The sequence below is a fragment of the Haemorhous mexicanus genome, chromosome 17 (assembly GCF_027477595.1).
Source record: "Haemorhous mexicanus isolate bHaeMex1 chromosome 17, bHaeMex1.pri, whole genome shotgun sequence".
In the NCBI taxonomy this organism is placed as follows: Eukaryota; Metazoa; Chordata; class Aves; order Passeriformes; family Fringillidae; genus Haemorhous; species Haemorhous mexicanus.
The window spans coordinates 2,407,748-2,433,733 of record NC_082357.1 but is presented as its reverse complement, the minus strand read 5'-3'; the positions used below and the strand labels follow the sequence as shown (position 1 = coordinate 2,433,733).

The 25,986-nt window shown below is 43.0% G+C and overlaps 1 protein-coding gene across 5 annotated transcripts in view; it reads right to left on the bottom strand.

Annotated features, from left to right (window-relative positions):
• The window catches only part of CREBBP (CREB binding protein), a 97,273-nt gene that overhangs the window by 13,966 nt on the left and 57,321 nt on the right, over positions 1–25,986 (bottom strand). For 2 of the 5 annotated variants that reach the window (XM_059861946.1, XM_059861949.1), the window contains 17 exons: positions 25,561–25,707; positions 24,991–25,108; positions 22,234–22,426; positions 22,071–22,124; positions 20,787–20,911; positions 20,030–20,218; positions 18,210–18,629; positions 17,415–17,594; positions 17,001–17,187; positions 13,078–13,196; positions 12,637–12,876; positions 12,074–12,162; positions 7,192–7,272; positions 6,447–6,503; positions 5,179–5,256; positions 4,634–4,701; positions 354–504 (listed from right to left, as the gene is read on the bottom strand). In XM_059861946.1, coding sequence (XP_059717929.1) covers positions 354–504; positions 4,634–4,701; positions 5,179–5,256; positions 6,447–6,503; positions 7,192–7,272; positions 12,074–12,162; positions 12,637–12,876; positions 13,078–13,196; positions 17,001–17,187; positions 17,415–17,594; positions 18,210–18,629; positions 20,030–20,218; positions 20,787–20,911; positions 22,071–22,124; positions 22,234–22,426; positions 24,991–25,108; positions 25,561–25,707 — 2,496 coding nt within the window. The remainder of the gene's footprint in view (positions 1–353; positions 505–4,633; positions 4,702–5,178; positions 5,257–6,446; positions 6,504–7,191; positions 7,273–12,073; positions 12,163–12,636; positions 12,877–13,077; positions 13,197–17,000; positions 17,188–17,414; positions 17,595–18,209; positions 18,630–20,029; positions 20,219–20,786; positions 20,912–22,070; positions 22,125–22,233; positions 22,427–24,990; positions 25,109–25,560; positions 25,708–25,986) is intronic. The other 3 variants (XM_059861947.1, XM_059861948.1, XM_059861950.1) reach the window with 3 other exon arrangements.

The following is a 25,986-nucleotide window of genomic DNA, read 5'->3' as shown; positions in this document are numbered from 1 at the left end:
TACTCCTGAAAGCTGAAGTGTTTCTAAAAACACGACAAAATGAAGGAGGGGTAAGGAACAGAACTCAGCAACTGCTCCAAACTAAACGATGAATTCTGTAACCAAAATGTGGTCACTGTCAAGATGGAGTGACACAAAGTCCCAGTATTATAAGCAAGCATATCCCCACTGTCCCCAAAACAGTCACTTCCTTTACATTTTTTAACCTTTCATAATCCTAAACACGCCCAAATTTCAAAAATGTGCAAAGGCTTTAAGGTGCTAATTGGCACAATTTTACAATAGCCCCCCATGGAGGCTTCAAAATAAAATAAATAAAAAGGATTGCATTCATTATAATGAGCAGGACTAACCTGGATTTCATTCCTGGTTTAACTTCTACTGTCTTATCTGAACTTGCTACCACTCTGACAAAGACCTCTCCAGCCTCAGGATGGTTCTGGCGCCGCAGGAATTTGTTCACTCTGTCTTCCAAATGGTTCCCTAAACGTGTGGTCTGCAGCCCTGCAAGGCAAGGGGAGAACACACCATGCACATGTCAACACTGCAGCTGCTCAGGGCAGGCTGGTGCCGTGCTCCAGGGCTCTTGCAGCTTCCTCCTCGGGATGGAAGTCGGTTTTTTTCCCTTTTGTTTTACCTCCACGTGAAAATTGGATGGTTTGATTTATACAGTCAAAATGAAGAGATGCAAACCCATCCCTGCTTTTCCCCAGAAGCAAACCCCCCCCCCTGCTTTCCACACCCCACCGTGGCAGCTGAACCCACTGGAGTGCCACAATTACCCTGTGAGTGAGCTAACAAAGGCAGCTTGACGTAGCATTTTTCAATTTCAGCCTTATTTTATGAGCCCTGCCAATGTTTTCTCCTCCCAGCCCCACGCTGGCTGGCTGACAGAGATTACATCACTTCACAGATCTGGCTCCATGCCACACCTTTTCAAGCAAAGCAAAGCAAATCAACAGAAATGAAAAGCCTTTTGACTTCAATGGAGATTTCATTGCTTTTGCTTTTCTTTTCAAGAGAGCTTTTGGACTGCAGTTGCAGCAATCTGCACATCAAGGTTAAATAGTTCCTGCCCAGAGATGGAGGTCTTGGGGAGTTCAAGTCCACAGATTGTCCAGATGCCCTCACTCCATCTCTACATTCACAGTTGGCTTTTGTGGGGAGCTGGGTTTGTGGTCTTACAGGATGTGATGGTTTTCAAATAAATCCCCAACAAATTACAGCGATCGTGATGACTTTGGGTTAAATTAAAAAAGCAGAAGGACCTCACTGTTTTGACTTGAAGATTTATGACTGTTTCTCTTATCCTGCTGTACTTATTTTACCACTCATATTTCTACTTCACTTTATGGTCAATCTTTTATCTTTTCCAAAGTAATGCTGTAATCTACAGATGCTCATTTTAATAAACTACATTTAATTTTCTGCTCTCTGTTATTTGGTTTTTCAGTTGATATTTGGCTCCTGACACAAGGCCCTTGGTTCCTCCTTGACTCTGAGCCTGCACACAGAATTCTGCAGTGAAATATCTGTGCTAAAAATTCCTTCAGGCTCCGATACTGGGGAAAAAACTCATATACTCAAAGGACTATTTCACTTTCTAGGGGATTTATACACTTAAAATTTTATTTTATAGAATCATGGAATGGTTTGGGTTGGAAAGGACCTTAAAGCCCACCCAGTTCCGCCCCTGCCATGGGCAGGGACACCTTCCACTGTCCCAGGTGGCTCCAAGCCCTGTCCAGCCTGGCCTTGGGCACTGCCAGGGATTCAGGGACAGCCACAGCTGCTCTGGGCACCCTGTGCCAGGGCCTGCCCACCTTCCCAGGGAACAATTCCTGCCCAATATCCCATCCAGCCCTGCTCTCTCGGCAGTTTAATTACAATCAATTTACAGAAATTGCCAAAGGCAGCAATCTTGATTTGCATCTTTCAGCTTGTCCCTTTGTCCAGTGAGATTCTGTGGTCACAACCAGCACAACACAGTCTAAATATCATTTACCTGGGAGACATGAATAATTTAAACTAAAAAAAGAAATTTAAAGGCAGGTTGAAGTAAAACCACCATGTTCTTTACCCATTCCAACACACTGAGCCTTTCCCAGGATCTCCCACTCCAAGACACTCCATTGGCCTTTCCATATGCAACAGCAGGGGGATGACTCTAAAGGAATTCACAAATTCTTTATGGGGGAATTGTTTTGTTCTGTTCATTTCTCTGAAGACAAACAGGAAAAGAAGAAAGGCCTCCATATTTCAGCTGATGAGTGGGAACATTTTCAGAAAGCCACTGGAGTTAACTCTACTGTCTTGTTGTGTTTGCATCTTTTCATCTTCCCAATGCTAAGCAACCAAGGAATATCTTCTTCCTTCCTTATGCATTAAAGCTTGGAAACCAACAAATCCAAAAAGACCAGATAAGGAGATAAAATAAATAGGCAGCATTAAAATTACATGTACTGTAAGCAAAGGATCTAAAAGTTGCATATTTTGATCTCTTAGAATGTGAGTGAAAGTTGTTTTAGAAAGCTGTTGGATTTCAGTTCTTGGACAGTTCTCACATATTCACCTCTAACAAGAGCTCAAAGCTCAGTGAAAACTGCAGTGCAAACCTGGACAAAGGCACCCAAGCTGCTGAGGAGAAACCTCCAGCACAGGTCTGTGACAGCAGCAACAGCCAGACCTTTGTTAGTGGTGAGTAATTGAACAGAGAGGAAGAAACTCCAACTCCTTCTTGTGACTTCTTGTCAGGAAACTACTTGGGGTGGCTTTTGTCAAGATTTCTTTGGTCTTTGAACCTCTCTGCACTGCCTGCTGGTGAGGTGATATTTGTAGATTTTCTTAGCAAAATGAATACTTCAGAAGTTCAGGGTTTTCCAGCAAACCCAGCTGCACTCTGGTTATATCTGGCAGGCTATCAGTGAAAATAACCAATTTTACTCACTGTACATTAGGAACATGAATGTTCCACAGGAGCTGAGGGATGTGCTGTCTTGGTTATCAGCAGTTGTGCCATCGTGCTTGAGAGAGTGGAGAAATATTGATGGCAACTTGGGCAGTAAATGGTTTTTTAAGAAGACAGAACATGTTCATGTTTCAAAACTTTCACTGCTTAAGTTTGTTTTCAGGTCAGCAGCAGGACCAAGGTTTTGATGACAAGAACAGACTTTCCTTTCCCTTCCCTGCTCTTGCATTCCCACCAGAGCACTGCTGAAGAAAGCTGATCTCCAGAGCTGAGCCCACCAGTGGGTCACAGCTGGCAGCAGGACTCAGATCCCCAGGGGAGAAAGACAAAGAGCAGGGAAAGGAGAGGGACAGGGAGGAAAGGAAAAAAAGCACCATTGTTTCCCTGTCCAGAACAGAATAGCTACCTTGAACTACATGGCTGGTTATCAAACTTTAACCAGAGCCACAGAACAACTGCAGGAATGCAGGGAATCACACACTTATTTTGAGGAAATTTACATCAATACATGCTGGAAAGTCAGCACAGAACAGAAGAGACTCCATTTAAAATGGGTGTCTAACACCACAGTTGGATTTCATAATTTTATTCATGTTCTCCTCCAATTTTAATCTGTCTTTAATGAGACTAATTTAGGCCTCTTAAACAAAACTCTCTTGAGTGCAGCAGGTTACTCCAGAGACTGCTCTGATTGCTGGAACCCACCATGGCCCACACAACATCATCCTCTGCAAATCACCCCCTCCACATCTCCTGTTACACCATGGACCACAGGTGAGGTTCTCCAGAAGTCACATTTTTAATGCAAAACCTTGCCTTCAGCCCAGCTTGGAAGTCTGCAGGCACAACATCACCCAGTAATGCCCAGAACTTCTATGGATCGAGGAAGGAATCAAGGGAGGAATGAAATGTCCCTGCAAGTTCTGCTTCTTCAAGTGCCTGAATCACCTCCCTGGTGTCCACACTCACTTTATTTTTCTGCCCTCTGCACTGACTCTGCATTTCCAACACCAGCCCCTTCTCTTGCCCCACCTGACCTGCATGAGTAAAAATGTCCCAGTTATGTTCCCTGTGTAAGGACTCTGGAGCCTCAGCCAAGCTGAGCTGGCATCTCCTGGGCCTCTCTTCAGGGCCCATTTCTACCAGACCATGGCAATGGTTACTGCCAAGAGCACCCAGGGCAAGCAGTGACTCAGTTCTCACCCCACCACTGTTCTGGAGGCAAGAAAAGCTCTTCCCACACTTTGGAGCTTGGCAGCAGCACCTGCACTGCAGCACAATTGGTTCCTACAGGTTGTGGGAAGGGCACAGAGGTGACAATCATGTCACTACAGCCACAACCCTCCATGGAGACCTGGCTGAATGCAGCCAGTGAAGCACACACAGCCCTGTGCTCCTCCTGGTCTATTTGTCCCTTTTTGCTTTTAACCCTAGAAAACAGTGACAAAGATGTCAAACACACCAAGCAGCAACAAGACTGACCACAAACACATTAACAGCAGGGCTTTCAAATGTTGATTAAAATTCCAACAGCCTCGGGCTATGCTGCTCCCCATTTTGCAAATGTTCCTGTGCTGTCTGTCATGACAACACAAAGTCTCAATCAAAAACCCATTAGGGGTGGCAGGGAGAAGGTGAAGATAAAAATAGGAATACCAAACTCACTTTTAGCACTGAATTTGTTTTCTTTGCGTGTTCTACCAGTTTTCTTCAGACAATTATCACAGACAAACCTATTGAGGGAAAAAAAAGCCAAAAATTTAGCATAAACCCATTATTGGTGAGCTTAAACCCAATGTTTGAACATATAATTTAAATGTCAGAGTACAAGATATTTTTCCCTGCCTTTGAACAGCTTATTTCCCTCAATTTTTGAGGGATTTACAGCTGGTTTAACTCTGCCATGCAGTTACACCTGCATTTGTGTTCTGTGCACACAAACTCCCCTCCAGCCAGCTGCCCTTGGTTAAGAGTTACAAAGAAACCACACACATCTGTTGGATGAATATATAGATCTTCATCTGAATATACTGAACTAAGACCCCAAACACACAAAAAAAGTATTTAATTTAGAAATCTTTGTCCATTTGTACCCGGTTCTTTAAAAGGTTGTGCCCACATATTAAAGAACAAAGGCAGAAAGTCTTTAATTACATGAACTACATCAGTCTCATTGTACAAGGAGTAAAAAACTAACAAACATCTCTTACCCTGAAGGCCAAATAATATCATAATGTAACACACAAATCTGGTGCATCTTCCGACCACATTCTTTGCAGTCAACAAACCTGAAGAGAAAAAACCAGCAGCAAATTACCTTTGGTGTTAGGTAAGTAATTTTCCAGAATTCAGAATGAAAGAAGGAGTTGCCAATCCTCTGCTAAGAGCTGAATCAATTTCATCAGGTCCAATTTACATCTAAGTTAAAAAAAATACTCAGAATAGATTCAGATGTACATCTATCAATCCATGTGTGAGTTATATGTATCTATCTATACCTATATATAAGTTGCAAAATGTGCTGGTTTAAAAAGCTGAGAGGGGCTGTCATGCACAACTTTTTCTGGATCTTTTCTATCCTCTTCTAAGCAGAATCCCAGTGTCACAGAATTCTCAACAATACCTCCACAGATTTAATTCTGAATTGCTGCAACAACCACAAGCTGAATAAATGGTTGCTCAACTTACTGTAAGAACTAGTCATTCATGAACCACCCTGCCAAAAAAACATGTATTAACTCGTCTTTGCCTGCATGGCTCTGCTGTAGTCTTGTTTTTATCTTTTGTTTTTTGGTCAAAAAGTTGTATGTCAGAATTCTCTTTTTGGATGGGAAAGCTGTTAAGAGGTTTTCCCAGTCCAGAGTGCAGGGCAGGTTAAGAAGCCAAATGCACTGGGGTCTGTCTCAGTCCAGCCTTCCAGGCTGGGGAGGAGCTCTATTTAGAATCTGCAAAGATAAGCAAAGGAATCAAAATGTGTTGTGCCTCAAACTGCCAGAGAACATGGAGGGAGCAGGCTGATAAAATCCCCCTGCAGGGAAAGCAACCCCGTGCTCAGCTGGGCATCCCCTGAGGCTCCCCAGGGTCACACCTTGGCCTTTGGGTGGGCTCAGCACCCAGGGAAGAGAAAAATGGGGTTTAGAACCACCAGGGGAAAATGCAGAAGTGCCCCAGGAATGCAGAGTGAAAGGCTCTGGAGGAGGGAAGGCCATTCCCAGCCCTGGCAGGGCACACCCCTGGAATTACCCAAATTACAGAACCAGGAACTGTCTGTGGAACAGGCTCCCGTGGTCCGCTGGGGCAGCAAATCAGACACCAACCTTGGGTGCTGTGCCGTGAATTTTAGGGAAGGATTCTGCAGCCTGGGCAGGGATGGGGTACAGAAGAGTTCTTAAATCCCTGCCCCATTTCTGCCCTGCTGGCTGAAGGACAAGTGGAAGCAGAGAGATTTTTGGAAGGGGAACAACAGCCTGGTACTCACGGCTCTGGATCCAGGGTATCGTTTTTCTTCTTTTCAAACTGATCCTTAGAGATGGTTCTAGAGACAAAGAGTTAATATGAAAACTCAGTAGCACCCTCACATCAGAGGCTCAGACAATATCATGCTTTGCTGAATTGCAGCAAACCTCAAGTCTGAAGAAAGCACCTCAGTATTTATTTTCTGGTCAGAGCAAGCAATTCAGTTAATTGTATTTTAAGCTACGGAAAATATTTTTCCCATTTCACCTTCTGTGTAAATTAAAAGCAAGAGATATCCAAGCCTACACATAAAATTAAAATCATAAAGAACAAGGGAAGCTCCTGTCAGTAAAGCAGTCACTTTCCAAACCAGCTCGTAAGCCTCAAATCTGATTTTTCCAGCCAGGTTAGAGGCAAGCCTTTGGTTTTAGAAACATGAGCTGTGCTTCAAAATGTGAGGTACCAGAATTAGATGGAAGTTTTCCATTAGAAAAGGTGATGGATTAGTGACATTTATTGACACAGCTTCCACTGCTCCCCTCCAAACACATTACCCAGGGTCTGCCACCCCAGGAATGGGCAGCAGGGCTGGGCAGAGTAAGAGACCCAACAGCTCTGAATCCTGTCCCTATAAATCTCCTGCTAAGAAGGAATAAGGCATTTCCCCCCAGATACCCCCCACAGGTTTGGGTTTCACTCCCAAACCAGGACACCCTCCCCCTGCCCCACTCCAAAATTCAGGATGCAGAGGAAAGGAAGAGACTTACGTTTGAGGCTGGGAAGGGTCATCACCCAGGGTGACATTCTCCCCCTGGATTTCAGTGAAACACTTCTCACAGAAGTGATACCTGTCAGCAAGAAGGCCATATTTGGGTGAGCTGGTCCAGCACAAACACAGCCACCCAAGCACGGAGCCACCAACCAGGGCAGGGCAGATCACCAGGAGCACGACGGAAGGGGGGACGTTGTTGGTTGATTGATGGGTCAGTGTGGACAATGAGGAGGCACAGAGGGAGGGGAGGGCAGGATTAGAGAACAGGGGAGGGAACAAACAGCACAGACGTAAGAGGTAGGACGCAAACACCAAGACAACACAGAGCAGAAAGCCAAGGCAAAGCACAGATTAGCATTCGGTCTCATTTCACACATTGTAACAAGTGCTGGGCCTCACCTCCCAGAGCTGGGCAGGGTTTGGGCAGTAGCCACCAAGAGCTACCTTTGTACAGGCTTCAAATTTCAGAATTTGGATTTGATTTGCATCGCTCAGGGAAAAAAAAAAAACCACTCTTTGATTCCAGGCTTGCAACTGATTGGGTAAAAAGGAGCCTGTCAACAAGCCTTAAGGACACATTTATTACAGATTTGAGTAATTAGGAAATATGCTGAAAGCATTTACTGATTGTGAATCGAAACTGCAAAAGCAGAAACACTTGATATTGAAAAAAATCCATAAAAACAATAAATTCAAAATTTGACTGTAAGATTAAATGTGACCAATTGCTCAGACAACATTCTTTCATATAAATGAAACCAAATCCATACTCTAGACAAACATTTAACAGAAATGCAATTATGGGTCAGAGTTTCCAGCCATTTATAAATATAAATACAATATATGTATATATGTGAACAACATGAAATATTGTACATACATACAATATATTTATCAGGTACATTAAAGAGGGGGAATTAATTAAGCTTTACAAATTGAACAGAAGGTTAGGTACAATTTCTGGTCACCAGACCAAGAGCCAATCCAAGTCATACTCAGCAAAAACAATTCTGCAGTTTACCAAACCAAGCTGAGTAAATTGGAATACAACTCTATGAAAATACAATCTGCATTTGAAAAAATAAAATAACGTCAAAGTTACATGGATTTTGGGAGGGGGGAGGTGTGTGTTTGGTGGGGTTTTTGTTTTGTTTTGGGTTTTTTTGGTTGTTTGTTTCAGATGAACTGGAACCAAAGTTGTCAGGGTCACTAAAATAAAAAATAAAAAATAAAAAAAGGAGGCTAAATGTTTGGAAAGGATATGAATTCACACATGAACAAAGGTAACAGAGAGGCCACAGCTGTAAAATGCAGGAAGGCCACAAAGGATCATCAAAATAAAGGAGCTTTATGGAGAGTGAGAGAGTGGAAGCAGCGATGGCAGCACAGAACGAGGCAGGTTTAGTACTCAGACACCAGAGCCGTGGGGATGGGAGTGTCAGAGGCACCAAGGGGACTCAGGGGCACAATGAACCAACAACTCCAGGATGGAGCCTGAGCAATGGGGCAGCTCTGCCCCCTCAGCCCACCCCGGACACCTCAACTGCAGCCCCGGAGAGCTCCTGGCTGCGCTGGCCTGGAGACAGCCCTGATGGCATGGGATGGATCAGAATTCCTGCTGGGACACACTGGGGCCATCCTGGGCAGGGGAGATGCTCCACCAGCCATCCCTGAGTGCCCTCAGCACAGCTCAGGAGCCTGGAAGCTCCTGCAGGTGCTCCAGTGGCAGGAGGAGCCCAGCGAGGAAGGGAAGGGCTGGTTCCAGTTAAGCCAACCCCAGTGACACTGCCATGGAGCCACTGCCAGCACTGCCACCTAACCCCTCTGAACCTGCACCCAGCTCCTCCTAGGGCACTCCCCTGGCATTAAACACATCCCCCTCCCAAGGAAAACCAGGCTTTGGGAGCTGAGAATGCAACACAGCAAGGCCAGGGGAAAAACAAATGTATTCCACTATTTTATCATTGGGGATGATAAACTCATCGTGGTTATTAGAGAGAAGGGTTTCAGGAGTGGGCACAGACACAGCCTGTCTCATTTCCACTGCCTTCCCTTGCCCCTCACATCCCATCCCTAAACTGATAACATAGTATCTAAGAATTTTTCAAAAATCCAAACATAAGAGGTTCAGAAATTCACACATCATTCATTTCTCTTTTTCCTATAATGTGCTTCTTTGAATTTTTCTTAAATTAAAAACCCCCACCACTATTTTCCCTACTAACACAGCTGCTCATCATTTTAAGAGTCAAATTGGGAAGGAGTGAAAATCAGAAGGACCCAAATACAGGAGAGTGAAGCCAGAAAAATCCAGGGCCAAGGCTCCTATTAATAATTTGCTACATTTAAGCAGTCCCAGAAAAGGTTAATTCTGATCCATTTTCAGAATAACTCATGGGCTTTCAAAGCACTCTAAGCTTTAATCCATGATATTAAAATGAGGAAATAAAAACTGAAGTACAGTGAAAATGAATCACCTAAAGATCATGAACATTTGTCCATAAAATAACCAAGGTGAAGCAATAGCTGTAACTTATTATGGATGTGGACCCTCAGAAACAGAGACCTGCCTTTTGTATGTCACCACAAATATTCAGCAAAACCCATAAAAACCACACAATATTGTAGTTACAGCAGCCAGAGAAACCCCAAAGAATGTACTTATTGCAACACATCAAACATGAAAAGCTTTTCAAATGCAGACTGTTCAGGGGACTCCTGTTTATTAAAGAGCAACATCATGGTTCAACACCAAAGCCCAGAAAATGCTCAATCTCACATGAACAGGTGAATTCCCCACTGTAATTAAGTGCAAAAGCAATTCTAAATTCATAACTGGATGGCAGCATTGACCTGAAACAGCACTTGGTTTTCTCAGCTGGATATTCACACATGCAGCACATTTTGAACACTTCAACCTGAATTTCTGCCTGAATCTGAAGGGTTCTATACCAAACAATTAACTTAATGATTGAACTGCAGTGCCTGAGCTCATTTATCCAATGGTGCCTAAACATTCTTAGTTGTCATTTAATCATGTGATACTCTGGACTCGAAGTGCACACCATTTTGCCTGCTCTGTACATGGAAAATTCAAGAACATTTGACCAGTTAAAGATCTGCTGGAAGCAGTGAATTTGTTTTTCACTTGATTACTTGTTTCAGAACATCTAAGATTTGAAGATCTCTGTCCCAGGAAATTTGAGTGGTTGAGAGCTGATGAACAGGGGCTTTCCATGCAAAATGGACTATTACTTAACAAGATGGTGACTAATCTCTAGAAATACCTTTCTGAAAGCCCCAATCATTCATCACTGCATTTAGTGGGCCTGAAACAGAAAACCTCACACTCCTCCTGAGCTCACCCCAAACCACAGACCCTTACCCCCTCTCAAGGCAACTGGATGAGCAGAAAAATATGACTTAAATGGACTTTTCTGTTTATAATGGGCAGAAAAGTGGAATATTTCAGCCCCCAGTGCAGAGGAACCCTCTGCTCCACTCACCCTGGACTTCTTGCTAGTGACCAACCTTGCCTTCCATGGAATAATCCATGAAAATTGTGAATCCATGGAAATCCATGGAAATTGTGATTTAACAAAAACTTAAACTGGGAAGGCACTTTTGAAAGAAGCATGAGCCCTTCTTCAATTCAATCTGAAGTTACTATTCTTTCCGAATAGAGAATGCATTGCATGAAAAGTATTTTAAATTTTACCAGCATTTAAGGCTATGGGTTATTTTTCCCCAATGCCAGTACTGAAGTGTCTCTTTAAATACATTTTAATTGCCTTATTTCCCTTCAGCCTGACTTTTCAGAGTCCACAGTGGCTGCATAAAACCTTTTAGGAGAGCTCATGAATTTATTCCTGCCTGTCAATAGTTTCTGCCTCTCAAAGGCCACCCAAGGCCCCTCACACAAGGTGAGATGACACATTTTCCTCTCCCACATTGTGCTGCTCCAGAGTGGGGCTCAACAGGCTGAGAGCTTCCCAAGAGCATGTTTGGAGAGAAGGGATGGCCCAAAAAGATGAAATACAAGTGCTGGAAGTCTGAATTGGTTCTGTGACTTTCACAGCTGGCAAAGCTTAGAGGCTGCCAAGCCTCTGGAAAGCAATTCATAACTTCCTTTTCCCTATTTAAAACAAAGCTTTTGTCTCAGCCCATTTGTATTGTGTATTTTATTTGGGGGGGAAGACACACATCATCTAAGAAATCAAAATTAAAGCCAAGTTTTGAGTTTGCTTTGTGATTTTAACACAGGTGATTTAAGCATTAAATGGAAAATTAATCTAACAATTGCTTATTAATAATAATAGAAATACCAAGTCATAATATTAATTAAAAAATGAGAGAAATTTTCATTTTCACAGCTTCTCATGGAGTCTCTGGGAAGTTTTTAATGCTGTTTCCAAGCTAATTTAAATATAATGAAGCACTGACTAAGAAGGGGAAACATAAGTCTTGCAATCAATCTTTGCACCCTTTACTTGGCAAATTCTGGCACTAACTTGTAAAGAAACCTGCATATTTTCACAATTCTCCTAGAACAAGGTAACAGGATTTCCCAGTGCCTTTTTGCAGCCCTGCTCCTCATTTTATGGAAATCATGGACAACTTGACCTGCACTGAAGCATTTCATGGGGCAGCCTGGCTAAGAGCAAGCACTGAGGAACAGAGTGCCTCACACTGCAGCACAGAAAAACAAAGAGTCACCTGCAAAAGGACAGCATGGAAGGATAAAAAGAGAACTTCTCCCTGACTTAGCTGACAAAGGGAAGTAAAAGTTAAAAATTCTCCTCATCCTCTGTATGTGCAGAGAAATCAAAAGAGATCTGACCTCCTGAATAAGGGAAATCCTGGGTTCAAGGACTTACCTGTTCTGGTAGCTGTAGTAGGCAGCGTCCCGAGGAATGGTACACAGCTGCTTGCCATAGCAGCACAAGGTCTGGGGAGAGAACTCATACTGCAAAACAAGGCAGAAAAGCAGCTTTACCATGGGGCATTTTGTTCAGCAGGGGCCTACAAAGCAAACCTGATGCTTGTGGGTATCAGAGGACACTGCCATGGCTGTCACACTTTTGCAGCTATTATGACTGTACCAGCACAGCCCTCTCAATCTGGTGACAATCACCAACTCCAAAAGCAGCTGGCCCTTTGACCTCTGCTTTAAGGACATGGGAAACCAGGGAATTATTGTAATATTACTTATAACTAAAGAAGGTGTCCTCTGAGGGAGAAAACTACAACACTAATAACAGAAGGGCAGAGCTGCTATTGACCTTTTTAGCTCTCAACGTATTTATAACAAAACCAAACTTTCTGTAGCCCTTCCACTCAGCATTTCTATTTCAAAACCAGAGTCCCCCAGCTGAAGCTTTGTGTGCTGACTGCAGCTGGGCTGTTGGGCAGAACACCCCTGGCACACTGGGACACCCACCTTGCGCCCACAGCAGTAGCCCAAGGACTGCATGACTGGGTCAATCTCCTGCTCAAACACCTCTGCCAGCTTAGTGCAAAACTTGTAGACCCGGGAAGTCTTGCGGTTGTAGAGCCAGGCGTTGTTGAACATCAGCCACACATCATCCACGTACTGCCAGGGCTCCTGGTACTGCCCCGTGTCCAGCTTGCGCTTGATGGTCGACAGATCCATGGGATTCTTCACAATGTCAAAATAATCCTGTAAAAACACCCCAAAAAACCTTGACTTTTTAAGGTGAAAAACCTGAATTTTTAAATTTTTTTTAGGTTTTTCAAGATGTTGAAAAAAAGGGAAAATGTTTACCTGAGCAAAGATAAAAATAGAAGACTACTTAAAAATAAATAAATAATAATAATTTAAAAAAAAATTTTTTACAGGAGTTTTTTCATGCCAACTCACCGGAATCCCTAGAAGCTGGGGATCCACAGGCTGTCTGAAAGGAAGGGACTCTGGGTCCTGCCGGTACAAAGCCTCCAGGGTGGGCATGAGAGCCTGGCGCAGCTCCTCGGGCTTGAAAACTGGTAATGGAAGTCAGAAAGGTTACAAAATTGCCCTCCTTTTCTCCTAATATCCTGACTCCCCTAAAAAAACCCCAAAGAAACACATGAACTAAAACTCTGCAAAGGGTTTTCCTGAAGAGGCAAACACAGCCTTGTATTCACACAGATCACAGCAGAGATATTCCCAAAATAGGGATATGGGAACAACTCTAGCCCATGATGATACATATTCTGGAGCATTAAAAAACCCTCAAAACTTACACAGAATCCAATTAAATCAATTGTTTCAACATGAATGAACCTTTTCTCCTCAAAGGAGAGACTGAGCATAATTTTCCCTCCCTCCCTTCTAACCTTGCCTGCTATTTCCAAGCCAAGACTCCTCCAGCAAAACCCACTGCAGTGGGCAGGGGTGAGGAGCCAGCTCCACAGAGAGTGACCAGATGTCCTGAGAGCTGGCACAGGAATTTTCCTGGCCACGGTGTGCAAACAGTCCTGCTCTGATGGATCGTTAATTGATTTTGAAAGTGTTAATACTTCCAGATTTCTGTGCCACCACTTGGCAACAGTGGCATGGCAACAGCCATGATTCTTTCAGGAGTGGCTGACAAGGACAAAAAAAAGGCAATACATTTTCTGAAAAATAATGATAACTTGGAGAGCTCTTTGAACATCTCAGCAGTGTAATTACATTTATTTCCTTAGGAACAGTTCTTTAAATAGAGAAAAATGCCTATCATTGAGAAAAAAAGACAACTAAGGAAAGCAGGATGGCATCTAATATTTATCTACCTGGATGAAATGAGAACAATACCAATAAAATGGAGCAATTAATTCTGCTAAAACACTTGAATCAACAGGGCTCAGTGACCCCTTTGAGGCTGATCATTGCTTTGCTCACTCAAATGGTATTTTGGTATGATATAAATTGCTTTTTGGGACATCGAGATCAAAATCCATGATTTTAAAGAGTTCACATAAAAAAGGGGAAGACAAATTAAGCTGACACTACCCCATTGGTTGTATGATCACTTCAGCTGTTGCCACAATCTCACTCCCAACAAAATGGTAATTCACTTCCATATTTATCAATAGCACACATGCAGGCACTTTTCCCTACTAAAGACTTCCAAAGTTTTACAAACAACTCTTGCTCCTTATAGTATGGGATCCTCAAGAACAGAAATAAATATTAAATTCCATTGATGAGGAACACTATTCTCTACTGCTCTGATTCAGATAGTTCATAATGTGATAATCTGAATTATTTCATTTAATGAAATGTAAAGGTCAAAAAGTACCTTTTAATAATCTATTCTGACTACCTGCTTGACACTGCTTTTAGAATTTTCTCCTAAAATAACATACCACTAAGCTACAGTATCCTTCAAAGTAAATCCAATCTTGTTTTAAACTCAAACTACAGAGATCCAGTGTGACTTTTGCCAAGTTTCTTAAAGCCTAATTATCTCTACTGATAAATTTTATAACCCACTTTCATTTTGAAGTTTGAAAAAAAAATCAAAATGAAAATCCAGTTGTTATTCCAATTTATTACTTTACCTAAAACACACAGAAACACTGCCTTCATCTTCAGCTGCTCTGCCTCTAAGGACTATGACTAATACCAGCACATTTGATCATAGCATCTCCCTGTACATGGATTTTACAAGGAAGTTTTGTTTTTCCCACTCTCCTTTTTCCAAAATTAAATGCTCTCAGTTCTCCTCCAGTAGCTTGAAGACCTTTGCAAGGAGCTGGCATCCAGTTATCCCATTTTGTCTTGGATGTGTGGGTGGTAAAAAGAAAATGGGATCTTTGCCTGACTCACGATGACGTATAACCTACCAAAGAACAGTACAATGCCACCTTTTAAATTTTTTTGCCTTTTTCAAACAAAGGCAAGTCTGCTTATGATTACTAAGGAGAAAATTCATAATGGAAGAGAAGACATTTTCAAAATTACAAGGACAGCACACACAAATACACCTCAAACCCAAGCTCCTGCAAGTTTTCCATCGTGCCTTACAAAGAAGTGAAGAAACCAGTAAAACTCATCTTCAAGGTCAAACTAAAGCTGCCACCTACAAGGTGACAGGAGCTGCCCAAAAGAGTATTATAGAGGGTTTTGAGACTGCAAGGCAAGGAACCACAACCTCCCTTTCTTGCTCACGCTGGATTTGCAAAAAAAGGCAAAAAAAGGCTCTGCTTGCTAAGTTGTAGCACACAGTCCATGGCACTTCCCATCAGTGCCAGCTTACTGTGGGATGGCCCTCAGGAATCTGCCTGCATGGGAAGGAGGAAGAATTCCCAATACTTCTGCAACTCCTGCAAAACTCCTGATCAGTCTCTTCAGTAGTTTTAAAATACCACCTATCCCTTCAGCACACTTGGCACTAATTACTCTCCAGTACCTCTTGGTTTATTCAGCATTTTAATACCAAAGCTCAATTAACATTGAACAACTCCTTGGTGAGAAAATGCCACCCTTTAAACCCCTGTCTGTGCTTGTACCTGCCCACACAGCACGTGCTTTGCTCTACACAGTAACTGGGTGACAAAGCTTCCAAGATAAAATTGTGTCACCAAAAGAGGAATTGGAATACGTGGTGACCCAGCCTGAACTGACTCTGCAAGAACCTTTCCTGTGCAAGCACATTCCTACCAGGCAGCAGTGATTCCTTCCACTGGGAATATCACTGGCTCAGAAATGCTAATAAGCTTTTTTTTCCCCCACTCCCTGTGTTACATTTGGGTTGGAAAAGGCTCTGCCAGTTGGTTCTGCAGGGGGCTCTCATTTGGGTGCCCCACTCTGCTGCCAGCTGAAAACAGCAATCTGCAGGGAAATGCATTTTATAGTGATTTAGTACAGAAAGGTTATGGTTAGTAACCAAATGCAACCCAAAGCACATCAAGAAGATGTAGATTTTTTTTTAGACATTTGCAGCATGTTGAAAGCTTCCCTTTGGTTGAAAACTAAAAACTAACCACAGAAAACATCACCTCAATAAAGCAGATGCCATAAAACAGAGGTCTCAAAACTGCTAAGGTTTTTGAGTCTGAAAACTTATCTTGCAGCCTGCCACAAAGCCTGCACTGCAAGCAGAGAAATATATTTCTGCTTTTATAATCTTATTTATTTCTTACTAACACAAGGCACCCAAACATTTCTATACCCTGCAGCACCATGAAGTTCCCTTGAGTACAGATGCAGTCACACCTCAATCCCTTCTGACACTGCAGCTTCATTTAGGAGAGTGCTGAGCAAAGGAACACTACACTGAAAACTTTCAAGTCCTGAAAGCACAGGACTCTAAAATACATGTTAAGCCTCTTGCAGCAGTCCAGCCTAGGAGGAACACAAATTCAGGAGAGCTCAAGTGCCTGATTCTCAGAAAAGTGACTGACAAAACTCAGGATAAAGGTGGTGTGTGCAGCCTCTTAACAGGAGAAGAAAAGCAATGGATATCCTTGGTTACTGAAAGCACTCTAATCTACACTGAGCTCTCCTCAAAGAGCCCCAAGATGTACAGGGAGGGATTTATGTATTTAATTCCTCCAGCAATCACTGCCTTACTGCCTTGGCCCTTCTGGGCAGGCACTGCTCAGATCAAGGGCACAGTGACTTGCTTTTCTCACCTGATTCATGTAACATTAAAGGAATGCTACTTTCAAAATTAAGTTACAGAGTATTGATCTCCCAGAGCTCCACGTGCTGGAAACACAAGTGTAAAACAAACCTCCCAGCAGGAGCTGAGACTATGGAAAATAAATGTTAGTGAAAGCAAAGCACATGAGGGAACTCAGTGTTCATACACATACTTTTCTTGCGGGGCTGAGATGGTGATGTGGATTGTGAAGTGGTTCCATTAGTGCCACTCTCCTCTTCCTCTTTAGCCTCTGTTTTAATTTCAGGCTTCTTTTCTTCAATCTCCATCGGCTCCTGCTTCAGTTCCGTTCCATCTGTTTCCTCTTTTATTTGTGAAGTTCCTTGTAAATCCTCCTCCACCTTAAGAAAGGATGCAACAAGAGGTACTGTTACATCTACAACCCAAACTTCAGCCATCAAAATATTAGTTTGAGACTGTTGAAGCACTTTCCATCCATGGCTTTCCTCAGGAGTTACTTTGCAGTAACGACCCTCCTCTCGCCCCTTAGCTCACCGAGTCAGACACATCATTAAGTGCTTTTATATCTGTCACTGCTTTCAGTTAAGCTGTAGAGAATCTCATTTACCTCAGTCTTAGCTTCCACTTGTGTCTCACTAGTCTCTGGCTCAGTTTCTTCAGTTTTTACTTCTGATTTGCTTTCTAGCATTGGTGCATCTGGTCCTAGTTGCTGGGAATTCGTATCAGCACTAGCAACTGAGGCAGGGGTGGGGACCCTGTTATCAATACTAGCTGCTGCCTGGGATAGCTGTTGTAAAAACAGTACAAAAGAAAGACACTGCATATATAGAAATATTTTCCTTTACTAAAAATGAACAGCACAAAAGAGACATGAGATGATATTCTACAACAGTGCAGAACATGGATACAGGTCACTGTAGCCAAGTTTTGATATTACACATTTAATAACTCTGCTTTACAGAGGAGAAGCCAAGGAAAAATTCTGCCCCAAAGAGGCTTCTTTTACAGAGAAAACACCTGCCCAGTAAAAACACTGTACATTCCTTGAAACGTGCATTTGCCCTGGCTGTATCTTAAAAGGAAAAAAAAAACGATGCAAATCTCAGGATCAGAAAAGATTCTGATTATGGCCAAACAGAGCATTAGGCCCGTTACACCTCATCTTTCTGCACACTGCTGCCCATTTTACTTTGAGCAGTCCGGCCATTCAACCCCCCCTCCTTCACACAAGTCTGAGAACATCTGAACACACACATTTTACACAGCTCTAACCAACCCCCTGGTCTAAAGCAGAAGCTGCTACGGACAGCTGTGGGCTCTACACATTCAGGACATGGCGCTACAGACAGGGACACTCGTGGGATGTCACGACACAAGGCGCAGGGGACCGGCTGGTACTTACTGGAGTGCCGGGTGGCTGTGCCTGCACAGATGTTGGCTGCTGCTGGGCTGGCTGTGGGGTTGGCACAGACTGGGGCTGGGCAGGGGTCTGTGGCTGCGGTGTCACCTGGGCCTGGGCCGCAGTCTGCCCCGTGGGGGTGCTCTGGGTCTGCGTGGCCGTGGGAACAGAGCCCGGCGTCGGGGTCGGAGTTTGTCCTGAGGACGAGACCGGCGTCGATGGCTGGGTGGGTGCTGCTGGCTGGGGAGGAGTCATTCCCGGGGGGGTTGGGTGCTGCATCGGCGCCATCCCGGCAGCAGAGGACACGGGAGGCGTGGTCTGGTGCAGGGGGGGCTGGGTCACCGGGGGACACGGCAGCTGCCCACTCTGCGGCCCCAGCATGTTCATGGAGTTGGGAAGAGCAGCACTGGGAACCTGCCCCTGCTAGGGAGAGAGAGAGAGAGAGTCTTTCAGAGCCTGGAATCACACTTATCCCTTCAATCACAGCCCTGAAGCCTTCTCTGACAGGATACTGTCAGTGCAAGCAGATCAGCCACAAAGGCTGCTGCTGCTGCAAGTGACTGCTCTGATTTCTGTCATCGCTGCCATCAGCTCTCAAGGACCTTGCTCCCAGATCCAGTTCAGTTGTGCCATGCACGTCCAGCATTAATTCCACTGCCACAGAGAGGGAATCCTCCCAATGCCAGTAACACAGAAACCCACGGGCAGCCTCTAAATTGTGCCATTAGCTGGGCAAAGGTCAGGCTTTGACACAAAATGGTTTGGAGCAAATACCCATTTTTAGGCCAGGACTCTGATGCAGCCCTGCTTTGGAGGGCAGATCAACACATTTAATGCTGGTGTTGACAGAGCAAGACTTAAGAAGAGTCTTTTTGTTTTCTGTTCAATTCTAATTAAACTGCTTAAGATGCTTCAGAAAATCTGGGAATTGTTTTTCAGAGCAGCAACAATAATGTACTCTAGATGTGCTTAAACCTTTAAGTAATACATTTTACTGAAGATTGCATCAGATGACTGGTGATAAAAAAGAATACTCCATCCTCAAATGTTACTCTTAGAAATACAAATCAGTTAATTTCCTGCAGATGAGCTTTCAATTTTAAAACACATTTCTATATTGTCTTTACTGAGGCAGTTTTAAGGAACCAAATGGATTGGGAAAAAAACCGTTCACCACAAAGGCAGTCAAACAACAGAGCCAGGGGCCCATGAAACTGTAGATATTTCATCCTGAACATATTCCAAACTTTACTCGACAGAGCCCTTCATAACCTGATCTAAGTAACCTCTCAGAACTCTGGAGGTTTTAACTAGCCTAAATTACTTGGGCTCTGAGTTAAACAACAAGCCTTTCCCTCTGAAAAAGGAGATACTTTGGCATCATAAGCACAGAAAAATGTCACAGGAAAAACCCAACAATTTTCTCTCCAGAAGCAAAGAAGTTAAAACAAATTTTAGAAGATCTTGCCCAAGCACTTTATTATAATCTTACATTTAAAGTTAGCTACTCCGGTCCACACAGAGACAAAACATATGTTCATAGGCATCCCATAAACTGATTTCTGATATTTCCCCTAAAAATCTCCTCAGCATGAATTTTTAAGGGATTTAAATGAGGACTTGCAGGGCGTTGCGCCCCCATTAACAGATGTCGATAAGTTATGTAAGAGCTTCTGAAGAAGGCAGATGTAACCCAGGATCCCCCAAAGTTGGGGTGACTACATCAAACAATGGATACAGAAATACAAATAAACAAATAAGTCAAGTAAATAAATCAGAGCAAAATAATAAAGAGCAAAAAAGTCTCAGAGAATCCATCTCACCTGTGCCACCCCGGCCTGGGCTGTTGACTGACCCATGCCCACATTGTTCACATTCATAGCTCCAGTGGATGCTGGGAACTGGTTTTGGGGCAGGAATTGGTTCTGGGTAGGAGCCTGACCCATCATGTTGTTGGAATGAGCTCCCATCATGTTCTGTGGCTGAGGCATTCGGGAAGGAGACATTGCCATCTGAAAATTAACACCCAGATAACTAATTACCATTTAGTACTATGGAGCAGGACAAAGGAAAATACACTGAAAACAATCAAAAGACAGGACAAAAAAATAAAAGGAAAATTGGCTTAATTACACTAACTGGAAGTGGGCATATGCACATAACTTCAGCATTTGCTCCACAGCATTCATTATTTTTAACAGGTAACATTCAGAGTGTTAACTCTGTTTTGTTCTCTGTGTTGACAGAGAGAATCCGGCAAACTAAAATTATTTTTGTTTTTTCTAAAGAATAAAAACACGTTTTCATGCAGGAACAAAGAAGGTTTATACACTGCAAAGACAGTAGATGCTCTTCCACAGATTGCTGGGGATTACTGCACCTGTGGCATGTGCCCCCTTTAAGTTCTGCTCGGTGTTTTTGGAACAGGTAAACATTACAAACAAACACCTCCATAAAAGCCTGTCCCACGTGCTGCATTCCCAGGGAATTATCCCACAGTTTGCAGCAGTGCTGTGGGTGGCTAGGCCTGGCCAGGGGGGCAGAGGGTGGGCTGGGGCTGGGCAGGTGTGGGGTACGAACCGCGGGCACGGCGCCCATGTTGTTCATCTGCACCGGGTGGTTCATCGGAGACGCTGCCCGCGGTCCCAGCGGGGCTTGGGGCATCTGTACATTCCCTATGGACATGGGGTTAAACTGATTCATTCCTGCAAATGCACCCCCAAAACAACTCATTAGGAACAAGTCAGCACAACTGATGGATCTATATTCTACTAGAAAATGAAGTTATTATGACTGCAATTCCAGCGCCCTGCGCTTCATCTTTCAGTTACTTAACAGACAAATCAGGATGCAAGAAGTGGTTGGAACAATGCTAGTTAGGGTGAAATACAATTTTTGGTGTCTTAAAAAAGATTAAATGCAAAAGATGAAGAGTAGATGCTGGATGATCTGCAGAGACAGGATGCTATTTATAAATAATACCTTAGGATGGTTTCTTAAAATCAGGCATTTGCTTTGAAACAGCAATGTCTTACTCAGGGCTCACTGAAATGGTTGAAGTAAATACGATAAAAATACATATGGGATGTATGAAGGCAACTCCAAGCCTCAAATCAGGACAAAAGCTGGCAAAATGCTTTAACAGGGGTTGTGCTTTTCACACAAAACATTGAATCCCTCCAAAAAACTTGTCAGAAGCTGTAATTATGGAGCTATGCTTGTTACCAACTTGTTCTTCTATTCAAATGAATTTTAAAAGTATTTTATTTCCCAAGGACGTTTCAACACAAATCCTGACTTAGTACTAACTCTGAACCAAGAAATAAAATAGCTGAGGACACTTTTTGAAGGAAGCTGAAGCACCTAAAAGACATGGGTTTGTATTTTGGGAAATAAGCCACCCATGAGCTCACAGCAGCCTCAATGAGTAATAACAAGTGCTGGGAACAAGCTCCAAGGCTTTTTTAGATGCACTTTCCATCAGAAACCAAGAAAGGCTATCATTAGTTACACAGATGTTAGGACTAATGTGCTGTGTTTCCAGCTACAGGTGTATTTTTGGCTAATTAACTGATGAAAACATGCCAACATCCTTTTCCCTTTACAGTGTTTTAAATGAGATTATCCACAGTATTCTTGCTTGAGCTGTCCTCTCTTTGGAAGCACTGAATTAATTCCCAATCCCCAGCAAAGTGCTGGATCCATATTGTTAGCACTGCACTGACTCACAGAGCAACGCTGAAAATAAGGCAGCCCCTGTAGTTCCTCCCTCCCAACACCAAAAAACCCCAACATAAGATCACCTTCCCTCCCCCAGCAATTATTTTGAACCCACAAATTGCAATTAGAGAGGAAAACAGATACCTTGAGAAACCTGCATACGACTGATAGGCACGGTTGGCATGGACATAGGCCCATCTGCAACACAACACAAGAAAGGTCAGCAAAACCAGTTTTAAACACAACCTCAGGATTAACTGGAGTCCAAAGACTCCTGAGAAGCAGAGGCAGCTCCAGCAGCACTTACTGGGTGGCCTGACGGGCTGTGCCTGGCCCATGGCAGCAGCCACCTGGGGAATCCCTGGGGGCTGGGGCCCAGGGGTCTGTAAGGCTGCTTGGTTCCCCAGCATCCCTTGTTTATGGAGACGAGACCTCCTCTTCTCCTCGAGCTCCTTTTGTATCTTGTAGATCTTCTCTGCTAATAAATGATAGTATTCATCCTAAAAGGGAAAAACAAAGAGTAATCAGCAGCAGCAAAACTCACTCAGTCTACCTAAATACCATCATCTGGTTTTGGGTTGGGCTTTTTCGTTTTTTAATGTATACACCTGCCTAATTGAAAAATAAATATTTATTTTCAGAATCCTGTAAATTAAGACAGTCTTTTCTGCTTTAATGCAGAACAGGAAAAAAAAGCTTCTGGAAATTACACTTGTTTATGGCTACCCTGCATGACTACTCTGAGTAAATTAGCAGGCAAAGGAGAAGGCTGGAGGTTCTCTGTTGCTCCAGCAAAACCCAGGAAGCTGTGATTTAGTTTCTAGGTGTTAATGATTTTTAAATGTTATTTTCATAATGAACACTTCCACTAATTCACAGACAAAAGAAAAAGATATTCCCAGCACAGTGTTACACTGAATAAACTTTCAGGAGACAGATGTTAAGGACAGATCAATTTTTACATAAGAAAGGAACTGCTCTTTTCCTAAAGAGTCTATCAACAATCATGGCAAGGGATAAACAAAACCAGACAAAACCTCAAAGGAATGGTGAAAATTCAGTGAAAAACAGTTCACAGGTAGAGACAAGTAAACACTGTATCTGTACAAGATGAAAAATCCATTTTACTCAACCCACACTGACAATAGATCCAATAAGACAGTCACAGTGCACACCACATAGACAATTTTACTTGTCAAGAATTGCTGGACACACATCTGCCAAGTGATTATGCACCTGTTAAAGGCAAAAAACCCCCCCAAACCCAAGGCTACATTTTATTTGTGGGGCCACCACACTCTTAGAACCCAGGGTTACACAGAGCACAGGCTGAGTGATGCTTGCCCACAATTGTTTTGTTTTTATTCAATATTCTACAAAACCAGAATTTGTTATTCCAGCAGGATTTAATTAATTTCTGAAAACTTAATATGAGATATGTTTTCCTCAGCAGCCTTGGTAAGGAAGTCCAGTCATGCAATATAAAGCTTTGTTTTTCAGGTCACTTCTTTCCCCAGAGTTTCTCAAAAATCAGCACAGACACTTTCTGCTGTCCAGTTTAAAAGCTTAACAGCCCCTCCCCTTCTCAAGCCACTTCAGTTGTAAGCTCCTATTTGTAAATTTAATATTGTGCTGCTTTCCCCCTGCAAAGACTCCTGCAAAGCCAGTGCTCACAAGGAGCACACGCTGCTAGAACAGCATTAAACTCCTTATAATGATGCCTCTTACTGTCTTTCAGTGTCAAAGTAGAACGGGAGCTCCTCAAAAAGAAGGATGTTATTCCTCATGGCATCGTTAACACATTCTGAATTACCGCCTTCTTCCAAGTTTGCTGCTTGGAGCCAAATACATTAGATGATTCCAATAACAGAAACTTCTGGCCAGGAGGCTCTGACAGCTGTTTTGAGGGGTGAGGAGAAGATACTTCTGGGTGTTTGTCTGTCAGAAGGCATTTAATTTTAATATCAGGAGTCTGCTATGCTCATCCTTGCTGAGAAGGTATTTAGACAGCCAGGTGTGACCATGAAATCCTCCTTCTATCCAAAATTGGTCTCTAACGCTGCCAGGGTAACCACAGCTGAGCACACCCAAGTCTGCCTTGTAAACACCATCTTGGTAGCTACAAGGAGGATACAATGTGGTTACTGAGAGCTCTGACACAGCAGCACTGTAAGAATGGCCACTGCCTATCTGCCTCTAGGAAATAAAACCTGCATTCCCATCTCCAGCTCCTTGGGCAGGTGGGCTGAGAGGGGCAGAAGTGCCTGACTGGATCATCTGATTATCACCTGAAATGCCACTAACTGCTCTCGTTAGATGCCCCTCCCTTGTTTAAGAAAGGATCTCAAGTTTCTGATCAGGTAGGATCTTGATGGCTGTTACTGCTGGCACTAACACTGTTGTCTTTTCCCAATGAAACCTTTCAGGGAGTGGTTCCTTTAGGTAGAATTACCACCATGTCATATCCTCAGCCTGTCAATCAACAGGGCTCTGCTCCCTTCAAGTAAGAGAGATTTGAGCTGACATCTCTGTGCAGACAGAGCAAAAATCGTGAATTACAACAGCAATTCTGGGATTTTTTCCTATCCACAAAGAAGCCAGACTGACTTCTTATGTCTTAGCCCAACCACTCCTGGTGCTGCAGAGTAGAGGAGAATTAATTCCATCAGTACAGGTGGAAGGTAAGCAGTGGAACAGCACTGGAACCTAGAGAAAACCTCCACTGGTAAAGAGGCATTAAGAAAAAATTAAAATTACTGCTTACAAAGACTTTCAAAAAGGAAGGAAGTCAGCAAGGGAAACATCAAGAACTGCAAGCTGTGCTCCAAGTTTCTTGCATTTCAGGAGGATGCTAGCAGGGATGGAGGTGGTGTCTAGAGCTGAGAGGTGAATTAGCTCGGAGTGACACAAATCACATGGCTTGGGACTACACAAACACTGTCACAGACTGAAAACACGACTTTCCTCATGAAGAGGGCAGTGAAATGATTCTCTGGGGTTTTCTTTACACTTCTAAGATTTGTGATACTACTGTTCTTTGACATGTTGGACTGAAGCAACATACCCTACTATTAGCAGATTCATACATATCTCCTTCCACTTTCCTGGCATAAGCCACCAAGTTCTCCATGCGGCGATCCTTCAGTGCTGCTGGATCAGGAGTGGGGAAGATGGCTTGGACACTGCAAGGACAGAGCAACAAAAATAGAAAAAGATCTTCAGAAAAACATCCCCAAATCAGTATAGAGCTTTATGATAATCACCCTGGATGTTTCCTTACACACTAGATATATAAAAGCATATTAAACTGGTTAAAAAATAGTATTTTACTATTTCTCACAAGATTAAAACAAATCAAATTATTAAAATAAAGTGAGGCTTAACAGTCTGGAGTCTAAATAACTGTTCACCACAGCAGAGCAAATTTACTAGCAATAGAAACTAATTCCATGCCCACTCCTTAATAAGCACAAAGAACAAACTGAAGAGGAGAATTAAAGGTAACAACTCATCCTGAGTGGCCCAGCACCTGAGAACCACTCCTGATAACTTTCTTTTCAGCTTAATAGCAGAACTACTGTATTGAAATTCTTTAAAAACATTGAGGAGAAAGGCAGCCTTGGTGAATACTTACAGTTTATGCACTAAATGATTGCGCAGGTCCTGAGTGACATGTTCATGCCATGCTTTCCTTACCCCGCTACTCGAAGGAGGTGCGGCCGTTGGCATTGAGCTGAGGTTTCCAACATTGCCAGAGTTTGTGCCATCATTCATTAGTGGGCTAATATAAAATGAAAAGGGACTGTTAGGGTACCAGAATGCAGAGTTTTGATATAGGTTTGATGCCTGAAGTAATTTTTGAGTTGTTGCTTTCATCACTTTTAGCTATTGCATCAAACATTCTCTTAAATGAAATTTTGGCATCAACAAACTGCAATCCCTGAAGCAGCAAAACTCAGGAGGTTTACAAGGCACATTCACAGTGTGAATGGTAAAGAATCACAACTATGAACTTAAAAATACAACATATTCTTCCTTTGAGACTTCATTTAAAAGCAGT